Below are 20,776 nucleotides of genomic sequence, written 5' to 3' on the forward strand. Positions count from 1 at the left end.
TACATATGAGCATTAAGTCTGCATATGAGCATTAAGCCTACATATGAGCATTAAGTCTACATATGAGCATTTAGTCTGCATATGAGCATTAAGTCTACATATGAGCATTTAGTCTACACATGAGCATTAAGCCTACATATGAGCATTAAGCCTACATATGAGCATTTAGTCTGCATATGAGCATTAAGTCTACATATGAGCATTAAGCCTACATATGAGCATTTAGTCTACATATAAGCATTAAGTCTACATATGAGCATTAAGCCTACACATGAGCATTAAGTCTATATATGAGCATTAAGCCTACACATGAGCATTAAGTCTGCATATGAGCATTAAGCCTACATATGAGCATTAAGCCTACATATGAGCATTTAGCCTATATATGAGCATTAAGCTTACATATGAGCATTAAGTCTGCATATGAGCATTAAGTCTGCATATGAGCATTTAGTCTACATATGAGCATTAAGCCTATATGAGCATTTAGCCTACATATGAGCATTTAGTCTATATATGAGCATTAAGCCTACATATGAGCATTTAGCCTACATATGAGCATTAAGTCTGCATATGAGCATTAAGCCTACATATGAGCATTAAGTCTACATATGAGCATTTAGCCTACATATGAGCATTTAGCCTATATATGAGCATTAAGCCTATATGAGCATTACATTGACATTTAACCCCTCAAATTAGGTAAATAAATAACCTGTGTTGTGAAACTGGGTTTATATTATTCAGTCTTTTCATAACGATATTCACTAAAATATGACAGATTTGAGTTCATGTATAATCTGCACTCAGCGCATTTACTCGACATGCCAGGGCAAAGACTCGTGACCGACATGGATACAAGCCCCGCCTCGAAACCGACAGCGAGCCAATAAGCGCCGTCTACTCTTGTTGCCGTTTGCTGCGAACACCAATCCCAGCGTACTTCGCTTAACCTAATTATCATACGCCCAATAGCAGCGCTGCAAGAGCGCGTCGGCGTAAACCTCTGTAAACTGTTTACCCTAATTAACATACACCCAATGAGAATCGACATGCAAATTTTGACACCCTTGCAGAGCGCAGAGGCTTGTTTACCTTAATTTGCATACAGCCAATGAGGAGTAACATGCAGATTCGGACAGCCCTGAACTGGATGGTTATCTGTATGTTCTCAGAGCCGGTCACGAGCAGAGCGATCCAACCGGCGACAGCGAGCAGACGAGCGAGCCGAGCCGAACCGAGCCAAACCGAGCCGAGCCGTGTGGATTTTACTGACCCGAGCGAACATTTCCAAGCAGGGATACTTGGTTCCGTTCTGGATTTTACAGGAAACATGACTTTTGAGGAACTAAACGGAGATTGTTCTGTCGAGAGGTAAATCTGTCACGGTTCTGTTGACGTTTCGTGCGCACGCGGTGCTCTCTTGCAATGGTTTGCATACGTTTATCTGGTTTTGCACGTTTATATATTTTATATTTCTCAATTATTTAGTGGATTTTGCGATTAAGCAATGCTCTTCAAATGTTCGCCACCTATAAAACCTTTTTATTCTTAAACTTATTTATTTAAACTTATTTAGCAACTGCCACAGTTGCGCACGAGCTGAATTTCATATATGCATGCTTGCATTGTAGCTAGATAGCTGGTTAGCACCAGTTGGCTTTTTTTTTTTTTGCAATCTTTAAAATTAATTTTTTTGCACCCAATTTGGTCCAAAAGTTTATATAAAGTTAATTTGATGAAGCCATATCTACATAGATATATATATCTACCATAAGCTACATGCATGCATGCACTGTATGTGGCATAAACAGCATGCTCCAGTTTTGGAGAGCTCACGTGTTATAAATACCTGTATTTACAGTAACTTGCATGATCAAGTGACCTGTGTATTAATTAAGGCCCATGCTTCCTTCTTCATCACATGTTCCTCATTGGCAGCATGGCTGTAGTGCATGCTCCTCCATGTCCCTCATTGCCATCTTGTGGTGTTTCAGGCTTGCTGCCCTCATGCTGCACAAGTTCCTCAATGCTTTTGCATCCCTCTTGTTTCAGGATGGATTCTGTGTCTAAAGCTCTGGAGGAGGTCCTCAGCGCGGCCTTGCTCCAAGGCTGCATCACAGTTGGAGTGTATGAAGCTGCAAAGTCACTAAATGCGTAAGTAGTGGTCTCACAAACTCCCTTTCAGTCATGGAAGTGTTAAAAAGGTGACAGGTTGGATGCCGAGATTGGAATATCATGTCTGATGTTAATTTGTTTGTTGTTGTTTTGTTGTTTGTCTTGCACACAGGGACCCCGACAACGTCGTGCTCTGCATCCTCGCCACCGACGACGAGGACGTCAAAGATGTGGCCCTCCAGATTCACTTCACCCTCATCCAGGCTTTCTGCTGCGAGAACGACATCGACATCTTGCGGGTGAACAACACCAGGCGCCTGGCCGAAATCCTCGGCGGAGGGGGCAAGCCTGGAGGAGAGCAGATGGACTTGCACTGCGTGCTGGTCACTGTAAGTAGTCGTGTGACTACTGACCCCTGCGGTCATGCGTTTGACCATTGCCACAGCTTTAGAGTAGCACAGTTACACAATCAACCTGTGAGAGCAGCCAGAAGGGAGCGCGTGAACGAACCAGGCGAATCTAGGGCACCTGGGTGAAGAGCAGCGGACTTGTCCCGACATGTCCTGAAGCAATGTGCCAACACTAGCTGGCAGTGGCAGTTTCCAGCAATGGAAAATGAGTTTTATGTGCTTATTATTAAGTTATAACTGGTATTGATTTGAAATTAATTGGACATTATACATCTCAAATCCTATGTAAGCTATTTTTACTCCATCTTATGCTTGTATAGGATGGGTCAAAATGCCCAAATGCTGCATATCTACGATGTTTTTCAAGCTTGCATGAGCATAAATCTTATGTAATTCTTCAAATTGATCATGGCTAAATGTTTTTACTACATAATTGATCAGATTAAATCAAGTCGTTTGGTGGTATAGGACTGTTTTATTTAGCAAAACAGTAGAAAATCTACGTTTGTGAGTGAAACCATGCAACTCAAATGGTATTAACATGAGGTAGGACCATTAAGGTGTCAGACATCCTGCTTGCATGAGTCCAAATCTGCCGAAAATCCTAAATTCATCATCATTTATAATATTATATGTAGTCATTCAGTCCTGTGGGACGGTTTTCTTATAAACTATGGACATTGCATGTAATCAGAAGAACCAAATAGTGTTCAAATGAATTATTAGACATGAATGGTTTCATTTTAGTCCTGTGATTTGAGTTTGACTCTCTCTCTCTCTCTTTTCACTGCTTTATTCACAGAGCCCACGTGCATCTACATGGAAGAACCAGGCGCTGTGGAAAGTGAACCACTTCTGCCAGGAGAGCCGTGACATGGACCAATGGGTGCCCATTATCAACCTTCCAGAACGTTGAAGCAACGTTGAAGACTTTCAAGAGAAAACGTGAGGGATGAATCCTTTCCCCAAAAAACAAGAAAATGTATTGAAAATGCACTAAAAAGGCCCGTCCCCTCTTGCACGGCAGTTCCAGGAACTTAGACGTCAGCGTGGAGGAGGAGCGTTCGTCTCTGCCGACCAGTCAAGGTGACTCAGCAAGTTTTTGTTTTGGCTCTTAAAGCAGTGAGGAGATGGAAAACACGTGCAGCTGCAGAAACACAGCGAACACTGACACAAATCATGAACCGGAGGTGAGAGCCAGAGCCAGAGCCACCCGAGGGACTCCCTCTGAAGGTGCACCACCAGGCCTTCGTGTTTTGGGCAAAACTAAAACGGTCCGAGACGGATACAGCGAACTTTTGCAAACTCGCTGTTTGTATTTTCAGGAAATGTTTACTTGTGTACTTGTAGTGTTTATTATTATTATTATTATTATTATTATTATACAGTGTGTTAACATTTTATTATTGTTAATGAACTGTTTATAGAAAAAGGGAAGAGACGATGCACCACTGAAATGCGAAGGAACTATTTTCACAGCTTTCCTGTAACAGTTTCCTGTTGTTTTTACTTAAGTTAATTGTTCACTTTGTAGTCTATTAAATTATTTGATTTTATTAAATATTAATTTAAGAACAAAGTATTTATGTTAAGTTTAAGGGTTTTTTTATATTGTTACCAGCAGACCTGCGAATGGTACAGATGTATTTTGTGATGCAATAAAGTATATTTTGGAAACAGCAGTGCAGTGCCAATGCAGATCTTTCTACTGTCCCTTTCTGGAACCACACCAATCTACCTCTCTCTCTCTCTCTCTCTCTCTCTCTCTCTCTCTCTCTCTCTCTCCACTTCCACAAAAATCACCGGAGTCACGCCGGCCTCTGTGACCTTGGTGACTTCTCATTGGAGCTAGACAAAAGCCCCCCTACCCTCCCGTCGTCATACTGCTTCGGTCAGCAGAACCTCGAACCATTCAGCTATACACGCTTCCCTTTTCAGCTCGCCTAACTGCCAGCGCTGTATTATGGCCTTTGTTTCACAGCCTGCAATCATATGTGCTTCTGTGACCTTAACTATTTAACTGCTGTAACACTTGACCTATCCATGCTCCGCCCACAAACGTGACCCTCACAGCCTGGCCGAGCTGGTCGAGCTGGTTGACCAGTTTAGCTGCAGGCCAGCATGGATGCCCCATGCTTAGACGTGCTAAGAAGTTTGGCGGTTTAGCCAAAGCATGATCAACCTGACCATGCTAGAAAACCAGAATGACCAAGCTTGACCAGCATGACCAAAATCTAATGATGCACACTACTGCTGATCAAGAGCTGGTTGCCCAGCTAGCTTACCAGTATAGGGTATGGTTTCTCCTGGATGAGCAGCTTTTCAACCACCTCCACCATCGAAGACCAGCTTAGACCAACCAAAACTACCAGCGACCAGCAAGAACTGTCTGTAGTTTTGTTTATTAATTTATTATTTTATTTTTAATTAAGCCAATGAGCCCACCTATTCACTAGGACTCTCCCATCACCACCTGCAACACTCCCGACACTAGGAGGACGAGGACATGCCTCCTCTGATACAAGTGAAATCAGCCACCTCCACCAATGCAGCTGCTCATCGGCTGACAGACGTCCGTCCGTGCTAGCCAGCATCACAATAGGAGTGGTAAGTTGGGGGGACGTGCCATCTACCCACCCTTAGAGAGCACGGCCAATTGTGCTCTCTCAGGCTCCGGCTGCTGATGGCGAAGCAGCATGACCTGAGATTGAAACTGGACCTGGTGGCTAATTGGTCATTGTTGACAAGCCCACTACAGCATTAGGGCAGTGGTGGCTCAGCAGTTACAGCTCCAGGCTATTGATGATTGGGTTGTGGGTTCGATTCCCAAGTTCTGCTAGCTGTTGGGCCCTTGAGCTAGCACAGCGCCTTTTTAGCGTAGTATTTCTAGACATATATGGATATGCAAATGAACATACTGTGGTAACTGCCTGTAGTGTGGCGTTTGATTGGACGGGAAGAAAGCATTGTGACACTTGACCTGTAAAAGTAATTGTCCTTTGTGTAAGTTCTTATGCGAAACACTGTGTCGAAACCGTCCGCAGGTCTGCTAATCCTTATCGCTGAAGGTGCGGCTGAGATTGCATGACTGCCGAGCATTAGGGAAGTAATACAGAGAGAGAGAGAGAGAGAGAGAGACAGAACATGAGAAGGAAAGCTTGTGCAACCCTTCCTCCCCACACAAGCGTGACGCAGGCCGGTGTTTGGGAGGTGATGTCAGAGTTGATGCAAAGCAGGCAATCCCCAGCAGCAAGTCATGATCACGAGCCGCAGGCTGGCTACCTCTGTACAGCCAAACCTAGCTGACATGATTTCTTGGACTTTACACTTTCGTGGAAGGAGCTGGAGTCATGCGTTCAGACGAAGCGGCGCTGCTCAAGTGTTTCAGTAAGCAGGCCTGGCCTCGCCTCGCCTCGTCTGGCCTGGCCTGCAGTGGCCTGCTGTTGGGAGTAAAGCACCCTGGACGTCCAGGGATGACACGGATGTGTGGTGATATGAGCCAGATTCCTCGGTAGCACCTATCTTAATTCCTGAGAATGAAACTACCGAACAAACAAGTTTCCAAGACATGTAGGTGTGCAGATCAGATGGTCTCTGTTCTGACTGGTTGCCTTGAAGATTATTTATGAAAGGCACTGGATTGGCACTTTTTGATGAATAAATAATGACACAGTGGCCTTCTGAGACCTTCAAAGGATTCGATTAGATTTATTATATATTAATTTATTTATTTTTTACACAAATAAACAGTAATCAAGTGTCTAATTTGGACGTCAGTGGCTTAGTTCAGCAAACAAATAGTATTTATGTTCTAACATGTGTATATATGTACAGTATATATGTGCATATATGTCTAATGCAAAGGTTTGGCCTCTTTGATCATATGACACATTTTGTTGTTCAATAAAAGTACAAATAAATTGACATATTCTTTACAAGACATATTTCATGCACATTTTTGCAATATGTTAAATTATCATGGAGTTAGTAATTGTGTTCTAACGTTGTGTATATATATATATATATACAGCTCTGGATAAAATGAAGAGAACACTTCATTTCTTTCTTCATTTTGCATCTCTGCGTGTCTGGCAGTCGTTTTATTCCAGGTATTTCATCAGTCAGAGCTGAGTTAGCTGAATTTGCAGACTATGAACGGCATAAAGTCCCAGCAGCAATGTGAAAGACTAGTGGAGAGCCGGCCGAGACATGAGAGCTGTGATTGACAGTCGAGGTTATTATTTCAGCATAGTGATTTCTGAATGCTCTCAGAGTGAATATTAGTACTGTGTTTAAATCTGAATAATAACTTCTTTACATTATAATTATTATAATCATTTATTTGCATTATTTGAGCAGCTGTTTTGAGCAGTTGTCATTTCTGCAAATAAATAAATAAATGCTCTAAATAGCAAATATTTTTATTTGGAATTTGGAGGTAATGTTGTTCATGATTTATGAAATAAAACACAAATGTTTATTTCATGTAGGGTGCTCTCCTAGTTTGTTATATATATATATATATATATATATACATATATATATGTGTGTGCGTGTGTGTGTGTGTATCTCAGCAACCCCTGGTAAAATGATAAACACACAAAAAACAGTAATTAAGTGTCTAATTTGGGCTTAATTGAGTCCCAAAACTGACGCTAAGTCGAAGCAGTGTGACTCAGGAGGCCAGAGATTGCCCCGTTGTCTCCTGATGTTTATCTTCGTTATTTCATTATTTCGGTGCGTCAGTAAGGCTTTCTTTCCCCCTGTGATTTTGTGCCACAGGTTTGTGGGCAGCAGTATGGAAACCAACACCCGGCCTAACGTGGAAAAATCCAGCTTTCTGATGTCATTGTCTTTTCAAAGGGCTATTTTTAGCTCACAGGTATCACAAGAGCGGGCAGGTGATGCAGGAGGAGCTTTTGTCATGACTTTCGGCTCGGTGTGTGCTGAGCCTGAGAGTGCAGGCTGTTCTACACCATGTCCAATTCCCCCTGCATGCTCTGCATACCTACAGATATGACATGCAGAAAAGTAGTTAACCCCTTTCTTCATCTCTCTGCGTCTGTTTTAGGAACCAGGGTTAAGGTCATAAATCACTTTGTTTGGGTTGAATGTGTGTGGGTAAATCATGGGAAAGTACCATTCACTGTGCGGCCCATGCAGTCCATATATGGACACTGAGCTTCTCAGACATCCTCGGACCTCACACATCCACCTGATCACCCTACAGCAGCATCATTATACTATACGGGGTTTATTTATGTAGAATTAATGTTTCAGCTCTGATAGGAACACAATCCTGGACATGTATACTGTATAATACTGAATAGACACTGAGTCAATTAAGGCATATATAATGATGTATAGTAGATATTGAATTGTTCATAGTGCACAGAGAATAATTCATAGTAAATACTGAATAATTCATAGTGCACAGATAATAATTCATAGTGGATACTAATTAATTCATAGTGCATACTGAATAATCCATAGTGCATACTGAATAATTTATAGCAGATACTGAATATTACATAGTGGATACTGAATAATTCATAGTGCATACTGAATAATTTATAGCAGATACTGAATATTACATAGAGGATACTGAATAATTCATAGTGGATACTGAATAAAGCATAGTACATACTGAATAATTTATAGTAGATAGTGAATAATTCATAGTGGATACTGAATAATTCATAGTGCATACTAATTAATCCATAGTGCATACTGAATAATTTATAGCAGATACTGAATATTACATAGAGGATACTGAATAATTCATAGTGGATACTGAATAATTCATAGCAGATACTGAATATTACATACTGGATACTGAATAAAGCATAGTACATACTGAATAATTTATAGTAGATAGTGAATAATTCATAATGGATACTGAATAATTCATAGCGGATAGTGAATAATTCATATTGCATACTGAATAATTCATAGTGCATACTGAATAATTCATAGTGGATACTAATTAATTTATAGTGCACAGAAAACAATTCATAGTGGATATTGAATAATTCATAGTGGATATTGAATAATTCATAGTGGATATTAAATAATTCATAGTGGATATTGAATAATTCATAGCAGATACTGAATATTACATAGTGGATACTAAATAATTCATAGTGCACAGAGAATAATTCATAGTAGATACTGAATAATTCATAGTAGATACTGAATATATAGTAGATAAAGTAATTATTAAATAATTAAAAGTAGTTAAAGTTTAATTCACAGTTAATCTCTGCCCTCTCAGAACTACACAGTAACTACTGAATGATTAATAGTGGATAATGAATAATAATTCTTAACGTTAATAAGAGCAAATACACCCGAGGTTTGAGAGATTAGGATATTGGACCTTTGATCCTTCATCCCGTGTGACTGGCCGTGAGAACACCCATGCATTAAGAAGCCTTTTTTATTGCACTGCAGCGATACCCGCTCAAACCCAGCAGCATGCACCCAGCCTCACCTTACTGTGAAGACTCTCCCAGTCTACCGTCCTGTCATCGCTTTATCATCAGTGGCTGAATCGGGTTTATGGTGTGGGTGTTTGTTTTAAGGCATATCAGGGTTTGAGGTGCCAGAGAGATGCATGCTAGGATAAGCACCATCCTACGCCCACATCAGCACATTCCACATCCCTGACACACTCACACTCAGCACACCTAGGCCTAGGCCCGGCCCGTGTGCTGCAGGAACCCGACTGACAGTGTGCAGGACATAGTGGGGAAAATGTGAAACGGCTATTATTCTGGTAGACCAGCATCTCTAAATCCAGTGCCTCTGAGGTCAGGCATCATTCTGTAGGCGGTGGCATGCCCAAACAAGGACTTCAGGTGATGAATGAAGCCTTTTTGGAAGTACTGATGACACATAGGGCTGCTTAATTAAAGAAGCAGTATGCAAGAACTGGAACGTCCTGCTCCTGGGCTCCCCCTACAGTCGGGAAGTGTAGTTCATGCTTTGAGCCACCACTAAATCATGTATTTTTCTGGACAAGCTGAGAGATGACACAAATGGTCAATAAGTGTTTATCTGAGAAGTTGTGGTGGTTCTCCATCACTGTGTTCATCATTAGAACATCTCCAAGGTTCTCCTCTCTCATGGAGTCTAGTATTATTTAGAGTTCTCCTCAGATCAACACCTGGTTTGGTGGTAAATCAGGGCTTAATGATGGTAAATCAGGTGAGCTGCTGCTGCTGCTGCTGCTGGTGCTGATGGAGTTGAACACATCCTCCACGCTGTGCTGGCTGGACTGGGGGGCGTCCAGCCTGTTCAGCTGCTTTATCTGTTCTGATGAGATCTGGAGCTTCTACAGTAGAACCTCTCTCACTGCTGAGAGACAGGGGGTAGAGGGGTGGGATTAGGGGCCTAAAGCGTCTGTACAGGACCGGATAAGCTTGGTGTATCATAGATTTCCCCTTTATTTGGGAAAAACTTGCCGACAATAAAATATTAAGAATGAAGCAGAGTTTCACTTTTAGATATTTTAATAAAATCTTTGATAGGACATTGTTCTGAGGGCTTGTACAAGGATACAGAAACACAGCAGACCTGTGAGATCCGCAAGGGTCACAGTGAGAGAGACGTGGAGGCACAAAACAGACACTGCAGGTCAGAACCAGCCCAAAGCCGTCATAACCCAAATACTACTGTCCTCTTCAGACCGGCTCTTCAGTCCACAAATACCTTGAGGTTCATTTTTTTCACCGAAAACAAGCTTGTTAAGGGAGGAGATTGGAGATCATGATGCCTCTGCCTAGCTTTCAGTATTTAGGCATATGCATGTTTGGCTGGTGGAATTCAGATCAGTCTAACATCATCGAAACTTGGCCAAGAGTATCAGATACACTTTTATTTAAGTCTGAGAAACATAGAAATCAATAATCAATAATAAGACTATGTTATAGCGCAAGAGGTGCAAACACTGAGGTCAACCATATATGTAATATTTAACCCTAATGAGACTGTAGCTCCGCCTCCTCAGTGTATATCACAATACCTACATTTAGAGCGTTATTAATATTCACCCTAATGACAGACTGTAGCTCCTCCTCCTCAGTGTATATCACAATACCTACATTTAGAGCGTTATTAATATTCACCCTAATGAGAGACTGTAGCTCCGCCTCCTCAGTGTATATCACAATACCTACATTTAGAGCGTTATTAATATTCACCCTAATGAGAGACTGTAGCTCCGCCTCCTCAGTGTATATCACAATACCTACATTTAGAGCGTTATTAATATTCACCCTAATGAGAGACTGTAGCTCCGCCTCCTCAGTGTATATCACAATACCTACATTTAGAGCGTTATTAATTATTATTCACCCTAATGAGAGACTGTAGCTCCGCCTCCTCAGTGTATATCACAATACCTACATTTAGAGCGTTATTAATATTCACCCTAATGAGAGACTGTAGCTCCGCCTCCTCAGTGTATATCACAATACCTACATTTAGAGCGTTATTAATTATTATTCACCCTAATGAGAGACTGTAGCTCCGCCTCCTCAGTGTATATCACAATACCTTCATTTAGAGCGTTATTAATATTCACCCTAATGAGAGACTGTAGCTCCTCCTCCTCAGTGTATATCACGATACCTACCTACTCATTTTTAAATTCTATCTGTATGTGTGTGATCACACTGTTAGGGTAGATAATGTAGGATGCACCACGTCAATAAAGATCTGGATTAGAGAAGTATGGATGTGTATTGATTGATTGATTGACTATTGATGATAGATTTGGGTTATTGGGTACCGATTTCCAGGCAGGGTCACAACTTCAAGTACCTTGTATTAGGGAGGTCTATCGACGCTAGCTGTGGATATTTGTATTATTGTGATCGAATGCCATACATGTAAATGGAGCACATTTGTGGGCGGAGCATTGCTAATAAGGCAGTCTACCCTCTCTGGGAGGGCCTGTAGGTACGTGGAACGACACATAGTTCTATACAATGATCATTGATGAGCAATTTTTTTCGGGGGAGGCAAAGGTCATATAAAGGTCATCTATATGGTCTCCTCTGTTCTATAACCTCAAGCTTAAGATCACTGTATGATTATTCTACTTTTACAGTACTTTCTACACCTTTACAGTAGCATTTTGGAGCATTTCTATTGGAGCATGTCATTTTTACACAACGTAAAGAACAGCTGTCAGATTAACATTATGTCAAAAAGTGAACAACGTAAAAAATATTGAGATACAGGGTTTTTGCGTGACAGTGATAATATGATTTACTTGGTTTTAGCATCGAATTCCCTTAAAATGACTTAAAACAAGTAAAAACATATTCAATATTCATACATGCATCTGATATTGATAATTATTACAAATACTAATCTTGAGTGCATGCAATACTGAGATGCAATCTCAGGGTAAATAAGCACTGATGATAAAGGCTGAGTTCGCTGCCACAGTTCACCCTCCAGCCTCTCCAGGTTACTGGGACAAAGGCCTCAGGTGCTCAGCATTCTGCAGGCCCACAAACCTGAGGCCTGACCGTGGGAACACCATCAGGCCTCCAGCTAAAGCCTGCCTCGACTTGGCACACGCTTAAGCCGGTTAATGAGGAATATCGGCAGAGTAAGGCTGTGAGGCTGTAAGGCACGTTATTCAGACAGTGTACGGCAAGGCACTTACCAGCCATAACATTAAAACCACCGCTGAAGGTTGTCCTGTGGTATCTGGATACCTCCATCAGCATTAGCAGCAGATCTTTTAAGGTGTGCAAAGGGACCGCCAATGAGGACCGCCAATTGAGCACCCATGGCTGTCCTTCCTCTGACCTCTATTGGCAGGTACTGACCACTGCATATCAGCAACACCCCACAAGACCTGCCTGATGTTGTGGAGGTGTTCTGATGCAGTCGTCTAGTCATGGTAATCTAGTAATTCGCCCGAGACTCTCACGCTTCCTGACTGAATGACTGTTGGTATGGTGGTTTTAATGTTATGGCTGATGTTATGTTCTCTCTACTGCTTTCCTCAATACTGCAGCTAATAATGGAGGATGGGCTGCGACCACAGTAGTTCAGCCCACCATAAAACATGTCCACTTCAATAAACATTGAGAAATGTCTCGAATTCCCTCCCAAAGTCCCTTTTCACTGATAAAACACCAGAGTTTCGAACAAACAGGCTAAATGTTGATCCCAAATATCCCAAAAAACATCCTTTCTCCTTTTTAATGAGCTCCTTTTTAGTGCATGGATGGATTTTAGAAGTCTGAAGGGGGGGGGGGGGGGGGGGGTTATGGGAGCGGTTATGAATTTACAGTATAATTAACCTGCAAATACATAAAAACTCCTTCTTCTCTTCCGCTGAAGCTGGTTTGAACTGGTTGAAATGGTCATTTTTCCCCTAAAATGTCGATTATGATATTTTTTCCTACTCTACTCAAATGTGTACCTCACTTTGACTAACCGCAGACAGTAATTTAACACTTTTACTGGAGTTACGGACACACTCATTCCCTGGAATGCTCTCGGGTAAGTACACACAAGTCTATATGCTATTATTAAAAAGTATGAAAATATGCACTACATGCACGAGGATGCTAATCGTTCAGTAATTAGTACTGATTGACGCTGATTTACGGTAACTCGTACTGGATCTACAGTGCGGCCCGAGGCGAGTCGAGCATTCTTAACTAGATCTGGGCTTGACGGCAGTGTTGAGTGGAATTAATTAAATAATTATAAGGAACTGGAAGCGACCCACTACAATATAATGCAGGGCTTTTTGTCCTTGAAGGGGTTTTCTGAGGCAGGGATGCCCATGAGCAGCGGGTCGTACTTGGCTTGTTCACCGCAGTATCGCATCAGGTCAGCTGAGGCCTTGGACACCTGAACAGAAAAGGAGTGGCGAGTCATTTAGAATAACAGCCACAGGTTTCAGTACAGTATTAGCACAGTGCTAATTCATGGTGTCACTTCTGATCTGCAAAGGGGAACGAATGAATCAGTTCAGTAGGAGACAATTGCAAATTTCACCACGATTCATGAAATAAGCATGGCTCTTTATAAAATGATTCAGGGCATCATGAAATTTTGAATTTCACATGATTCAATTGGGTTCTATAGAAAATGGTTCAGTGCAGTATGAAATCTCAAATTCAACTGGATTTGACTCCTTAGGAAATGATTCAATGCATCATAAAATCTGAAATTTCACATGATTCATCTGATTCTGTTGCAAATGATTCAATACATCATGAGTTCGCAAATGTAACCAAGATTCAATTACATTTTATAGCAAATGATTCAGTGCATCATGAAATCTGAAATGTCACATGATTCTATTGGATTCTATAGCAAATGATTCAGTGCAGTATAAAATCTAAAATTCAATTGATTTGACTCCTTAGGAAATGAAATGTCATGAAATCTCAAATTTCACCACTATTCTACAGCAAATGGTTTAATGAATCATACATTTTAAATATGACCACAATCAATTTCACTCTTTAGGAAATGAATCAATATAAATAAACTATATAAATAAACTCCCAAATTCATCTACAATCTATAATGACTCTTTAGGAAATTATTCATTGCATCATGAAATCTGAAAATCACTGAAATGAATGAATTAGATGAGTCAGTAACCAGAACACAAACCTTTATCCTCTCAATGTTGGCCTCTACTCGGAGCTGCTGAACTGTTTTTCTTGCGTGGGTGATGTTGTTCGAGCTCGACATCTTAGAAGATATTTGCAGAAACATAAAACTGTGGGAAAAACACACACACACACACACACACACACACACACACACACACACACACACACACAAACACACACACACACATTTAATCACATTTTCTTAAGAAGTTCCTCAGTACGACCCAAATTCTGACAAATGTAATGTTTCCCAGGTGATATTCAAAGGTATGCAGGCATAAGTCACCTGGATGACCTGGAGATATTAAACTAATATTATATATTCATTTTTCATATTATATTTGTATACACATACATATATATACATATACACACACACACACACACATATATATATACATATATACATATTTCTCCCCTTTTCTCCTGCCAATTACCCAACCCATATGTAATCTCTCCCCATCGTATGCAATGCCCCCGTCACCAGCCAGCACACGCCCCCTAGCACACACCCCTCCTGGGGGAAAGCACCGCACCGCACACCCGGCTCCAACACACCAGCCTGCAGACGCCAGTGACAGTCGGCACCGCAATGAAGTGATGTGGGGAGCGCAGGAGAGAGCAAGGCCAGTTGTGCTCTCCCGGGGCCTTGGCCGCCGAGGATGCCTAGCAGCATGACCGGGGCCATTGGACCACCCGAGGCCCCCGATATATTTTTTCTATTATGTATTTTTGTACATACTCCCCCCGATATAGTGTTGCTATATCTTCCTTATATCTTCATTTTTGCCATTTTTTACTTTCCTCCATAACGTGAGTCTGACAGTTAGATTTGTAACAAACCAATAGAAACGTGACTATAAATAAATGACTATAAATAAATGAAATCTTTCTACACTGACTTCCATTAAAAGTTCTGAAGGTTTTTTCCCTCTACTGTAAATCTGCTGCTTTGGAGATACGAGGTGATGAGCACAAAATCCAGGCGCTCAGGATTTAGGCCCTGCTGGAGACAGTTGGCTTTAATGGAGCGTGATTAAGTGCTTCAGGGTGTGGCGGCTGCATCCTGCCTTTGGACGCTGCAGAACAGGACATTTCCTACGCAGGACAGAAGAGGAGGAGGAAGAGGAGGAGGAGGAGGAAGTTGTGACACAGAAGGCACCGCAACCAACAAAGCCCTCATTAACCCTGCCAACACACAGCAGCCATGTTTCAGAGAGGTTACGCAACCAGACCGCCAAGCAGTCAGGAAGAGGGATGAGGCTCCGGCGCTGAAGCAGCTTGATCGGATCAGTCCTGCAGGGACCTACTGAGTAACAGCCAGAACATTAAGAACAGACTGGACTGAACTATAATAAACCTGCACAACTTGGGAAAGTCTTTAAAAGTCATCTCTGGTTCGCATTTTATTCACCTTATAATTTTATAATTATAATTTTATTGATATCAATAATGTTCAATAATCAATCATTTTTAACCCCCTTAAAATCACATGTACCAGCCCCCAAGTCTGCAGATCAGCCAGGCCCTAATTACCCTACCTTCTGCAGAAGCTGATTTCTAAGAATGCTTTTACTGTCCTATGATAACCTTCTTGGAGGTATCACACACACACACACACACACTCTCACACACATACACACATACACTCTCACACACATACACACACTCTTACACACATACACTCTCACACACATACACACACTCTTACACACATACACACATACACTCTCACACACATACACACATACACTCTCACACACATACACACACTCTTACACACACACACACACTCTCACACACATACACACATACACTCTCACACACATACACTCTCACACATATACACTCTCACACACACACACAGACTCTTACACACATACACACACTCTTACACACATACACTCTCACACATATACACACACTCTTACACACAAACACTCACACACATACATACACTCTCACACATACACTCTCACACACATACACTCACACACATATACACACTCTTACACACATACACTCTCACACACATACACTCTTACACACAAACACTCACACACATACATACACTGATTCTCACACACACATACACTGATTTGATTTGATTTGATTTGACACACACACACTCTTACACACATACACTCTCACACACATACACACACTCTTACACATACACTCTTACACACATACACTCTCACACACATACACACACTCTTACACACATACACTCTCACACACATATACACACTCTTACACACATACACTCTCACACACATATACACACTCTCACACATACACTCTTACACACATATACACACTCTCACATACACTCTTACACACATACACTCTCACACACATATACACACACTCTCACACATACACTCTTACACACATACACTCTCACACACATATACACACTCTCACACATACACTCTCACACATACACACACTCTTACACACATACACTCTCACACACATATACACACTCTTACACACATACACTCTCACACACATATACACACACTCTCACACACATACACTCTCACACACATATACACACACTCTCACACACATACACTCTTACACACATACACACACTCTTACACACATACACTCTCACACACATACACTCTCACACACATACACACACTCTTACACACATACACTCTCACACACATACACTCTCACACACATACACACACTCTTACACACATACACTCTCACACATACACTCTCACACATACACTCTCACACATACACACATAGCACTCCTTGTGTGGAAATCATTACTGGATGTGAGCGAGAGAGCAGTTATTTACAGCAGTAGTGATCTCACTCACTTTCTGTGGAACCAAACTAAAGTACAGAGGAAGAACACATACACATACACACACACATACACACACACACACACACACACACACACACACACACACACACATGGCTCACTTCACCTTCTCTCTCAGTTAACTAGAAGAGTGTATTTCCTGAAGGAAGCGCTGAAATGTTGCGCAGCTAACAAGCTTCTCATTGGTTAATATAGTACCCCAGGTGCTTGCTGTGGTATAGCTGTTGGTTGCTAAACTGTTGCTAGGTGGTTGCTATGGTGTTGCTCTGGTATAGGTTCTGGTTGCTAAACCATTTCTGCATGGTTGCTGTGGTTTTGCTGTGGTATAGCTGTTGGACACTAAGTTTGGCCAAAAGTTTGTGGACACAACTCTACTAGCCAAACATACTGGATGAGCACAAGCAGTGCTCCCCAGGGTCCCCAGCTCCACCACTCCAGCCGAGAGACGCCTGTGCTGACCAACATCTATCTGCCCAGAGTGAGCACGGCCAATTGTGCTCTCTCAGACTCCGGCTGCTGATGGCAAAGCGGCATGGCTCAGGATTTGAACTCACGACCCCCCGGACCATTAGACTACTGAGCTGCCCCCCTACTTAAGATTCTTAAGGCTCCTCACAGCTATGTTAATTTGACGTTAATATGTAACGTTTGGAAGATTCGGGTTCCTTAACATCACGACTTTAAACCAACAAAATATCCACGTCAGCTCTCATCACTATTGACGTGGGCATTAGACGATGTCCAGATCCTGGCCAAATTTTGGCCAGACGTCACCAATTTCAACCAGATAACAGCGTATAATGATGTTGGTGGATGCCCAGCTGGGTAAATAAGCAAGTAACCAATTAAAATCTAACACTGTTTTCCATATTTTACACACTTTTAATCTGAATACATTTTTTTATTTATTACTTAACATATATACTTTTTTCGAATATACCTTATTTATAATTTTACCCCATTTTCTACCCCAAGTCCTATTACCACTAGCAATGCCCCCAACACTAGGAAGGTGAAGACTTGCACATGTTGCAGCAACCGCCAGTTAGCCAAGCACGGCTCCCCAGCTTTAATACAACAGCTAACAGACGCTGGTGCTGACCAACACCACAGCAGGAACGATGTGAGGAGGAAGTGCCATCAACCCACCCCTGACAGAGAGCGGGGTCAGTGGTTCCACCAGTTTCTGTCTCCTCCACACCTTCCTTTAGGGAAAGCCGGGGGGAAAATCAAGAGTACAAGGAAGCTGTTAAGCTGCACATTGATAAGAACCCGGGAACATTGCAGACCATCCAGGAAGAGTTGTGTAATAACTGACCCCAGAAGAGAGAGAGACAGAGAGAGAGAGAGAGACAGAGAGAGTAAACAAAGGCCAAGTTTACATTCCAGAGAGATTCCCGCACCTCAAAGTCATAAAAGTAATTCTTGCTAAAGTTATATAAAGGCAATCGTATTTAATTAAATGAGAAGGAGAGATCTATGACCTATGGTCTCATAGGTACTAACAATTAATTTATAATTGGAAAATCTAAAATTAGATATACGTTTTAAAATAATAAGTAAGATCAAATGTTTACAGATCATCAAGATTTTTATTTAGCTTGTTTTTTTGTATTTATGTTGTTTATTATTTGCTGTCCCGTTGCAGGTTGCCTTAAAATTTAAATATATAAAAGATGTATAATATATATATATATATATATATATATATATATATATATATATGTATATAAAACAATACTGCCACTATGACCTAAAGGATCACAGGTTAGAATCCGGGGTCATGCTGCCTGCCATCAGCAGCCGGAGCCGGAGCCGGAGAGAGCACAACTGGCCACTTCAGTGTGGGAAGTGCTGCCCATTATACAAGTTCGCTACCGAACCGAGGGCATGCACAAAAGTCACGTCACAGTGTGTGTGCAACCTTACGTAAGGCAAATTCAATCAAACCTCTCATGCTACAACATTCTGTATGCAAAATTATAATTCACACTGTTCTCATTTTTCATGACATTTCTACCAAAGGTGGATTATCGTGCAATATTGTGTATTTTACTCTGATCTGGGACATGCAGAGGGCGTTATTAATATCATGGCATGCTGGATTATTGACTTCTGGAGAAATCTGATCAAATTCCTGTTTTATATTGTTTTTAATATCGCAATAAATATTGTGGAACAGCAAAATATCGAAGTTTTTTCTAATATCGTGCAGCCCTACTCAGCCAGTACGATGCTGGCTGGTATGGGCACCAGCTAGATGCATCAGACAGAGACTGGTTGCCTGGTGATGTTGCATTAGCAGTACTTCGAAAAGAGTGATGGCTGGTCTCATAGGTACTAGCGATTAATTGATAATTGGCTAATCTAAAATGAGATATAAATTAAAAATAATAAGTAAGATTAAATGTTTATATATCATTTAAAGATTTTTATTTAGCTTGTTTTTCGTATTTATGTTGTTTAATATTTTGTTACAGGTTGCCTTGAAATTAATAATATATATATATATTATTTTTTTAGGGTATACACATATATAACAATATATATATAAATAACAATATAAATAATTGCTTTTGTGACTGTACAAACAGCAAGAAGCTCTCTGAGATGTAAACTAGGCCTTTGTTCACATAATATATTGTTTAATAATCTTCTGAACCCCAGCTTTATAATTAGTTAATTAATCATAATGCAGATTGCAACTATTGCAAATGATTTGGTACCTGTTTGGTTTAGCATGTTTGGAGTCCCACAGGGTTCTATTTTAGGGTCTATGAAATTGATCTGAATTACAGTAGCACTGCAGTTCTGAGGGTGAAAAGTGAAGTGTGGGCCTATCGCAGGATCGCCAACCTTTACTAGAGTGGATCACAATAGTCATGTTTAATATGCAAATGAGCGAATCTCACCAATCACAGTGTTTCCTGCAGTGTGCTTCACAGCTGCACATTGTTGAGTCACGGTTTACACGCAGTCCAATTATAACCCCTCAAAAGTCGATCATTTGATTAGATGACGCACACTTGACTGCTACAGCCAGCAGGCCACATTCAGGGCCTCGCCTTTAAGTGTGAAACGCACTACACACAGTGGAGCATTCATGGCTCCAAAACACACTCTCAGAGCGAGGTGATGTCACACACATCAAAAATAGCCCCTGTTCTGCATCGCCCCAGATGGGAAAGTGTGGAAAAAAAAAAGAAAAGAGGTCCAGTGAGTGCAGAGAATAGCGAGGGGCCACGGCTGCAGTAATGGGCCTTTATCAGTCAGCACCCCGGCCTGAACAAACAGCAGCTCCTGCAGATAATGTCTCACATACGTCAGCGCACACGCAGGCGGCCCGGAGCCAGGAGCCCCGGCCGGAGCGGAGCGCTTAACACACTCCTCCCAAACAAACGCCATTGTAGTGAAATGGAGAAAACTGGTAACGGCAGAGTGAGCCTAACCAATGCATTCCATATAAACACTCAGACAGAGCTGACTGACCGCTGTCTTAATAGCCTGGTCAACACTACAGAACCTCGAGGAACTGCAAACAATAAAGACCATTCATCTTTCACCATATCTTCATACACCATCCGTGGTGGGTCCAGAGCCTACCCTGTATCACTGGTACACTCATAATTCAATACACAGTAAATATTCTGCACTCTAGTCTATTTTAATACATATTAGTACACATATATATATATAGTCATATCAGTCATATCAGAACATTATGACCACCCCAG

General features: G+C 41.4%; 2 protein-coding genes across 2 annotated transcripts in view; one reads left to right on the plus strand and one right to left on the minus strand.

Moving 5' to 3' along the window:
- The first annotated feature begins 1,250 nt into the window (after positions 1 to 1,250).
- On the plus strand, positions 1,251 to 4,210 carry gadd45aa (growth arrest and DNA-damage-inducible, alpha, a). Its single transcript, XM_072668478.1, has 4 exons — positions 1,251 to 1,374; positions 2,056 to 2,157; positions 2,291 to 2,507; positions 3,331 to 4,210. Exons 1-4 carry the CDS (start codon positions 1,334 to 1,336, stop codon positions 3,442 to 3,444), a joined length of 474 nt encoding a protein of 157 aa, XP_072524579.1. The 5' UTR covers positions 1,251 to 1,333; the 3' UTR covers positions 3,445 to 4,210.
- A 5,814-nt stretch (positions 4,211 to 10,024) lies between these two features.
- The window catches only part of gng12a (guanine nucleotide binding protein (G protein), gamma 12a), a 28,898-nt gene continuing 18,146 nt past the window's right edge, over positions 10,025 to 20,776 (minus strand). Inside the window, exons 2-3 of the mRNA XM_072668980.1 lie at positions 14,190 to 14,298; positions 10,025 to 13,415 (exon numbers count right to left, since the gene is read on the minus strand). Coding sequence (XP_072525081.1) covers positions 13,290 to 13,415; positions 14,190 to 14,294 — 231 coding nt within the window. The 5' untranslated portion in view covers positions 14,295 to 14,298 and the 3' untranslated portion in view covers positions 10,025 to 13,289. The remainder of the gene's footprint in view (positions 13,416 to 14,189; positions 14,299 to 20,776) is intronic.

This window comes from Salminus brasiliensis, chromosome 23 (assembly GCF_030463535.1).
Source record: "Salminus brasiliensis chromosome 23, fSalBra1.hap2, whole genome shotgun sequence".
Lineage (NCBI taxonomy): Eukaryota > Metazoa > Chordata > Actinopteri > Characiformes > Bryconidae > Salminus > Salminus brasiliensis.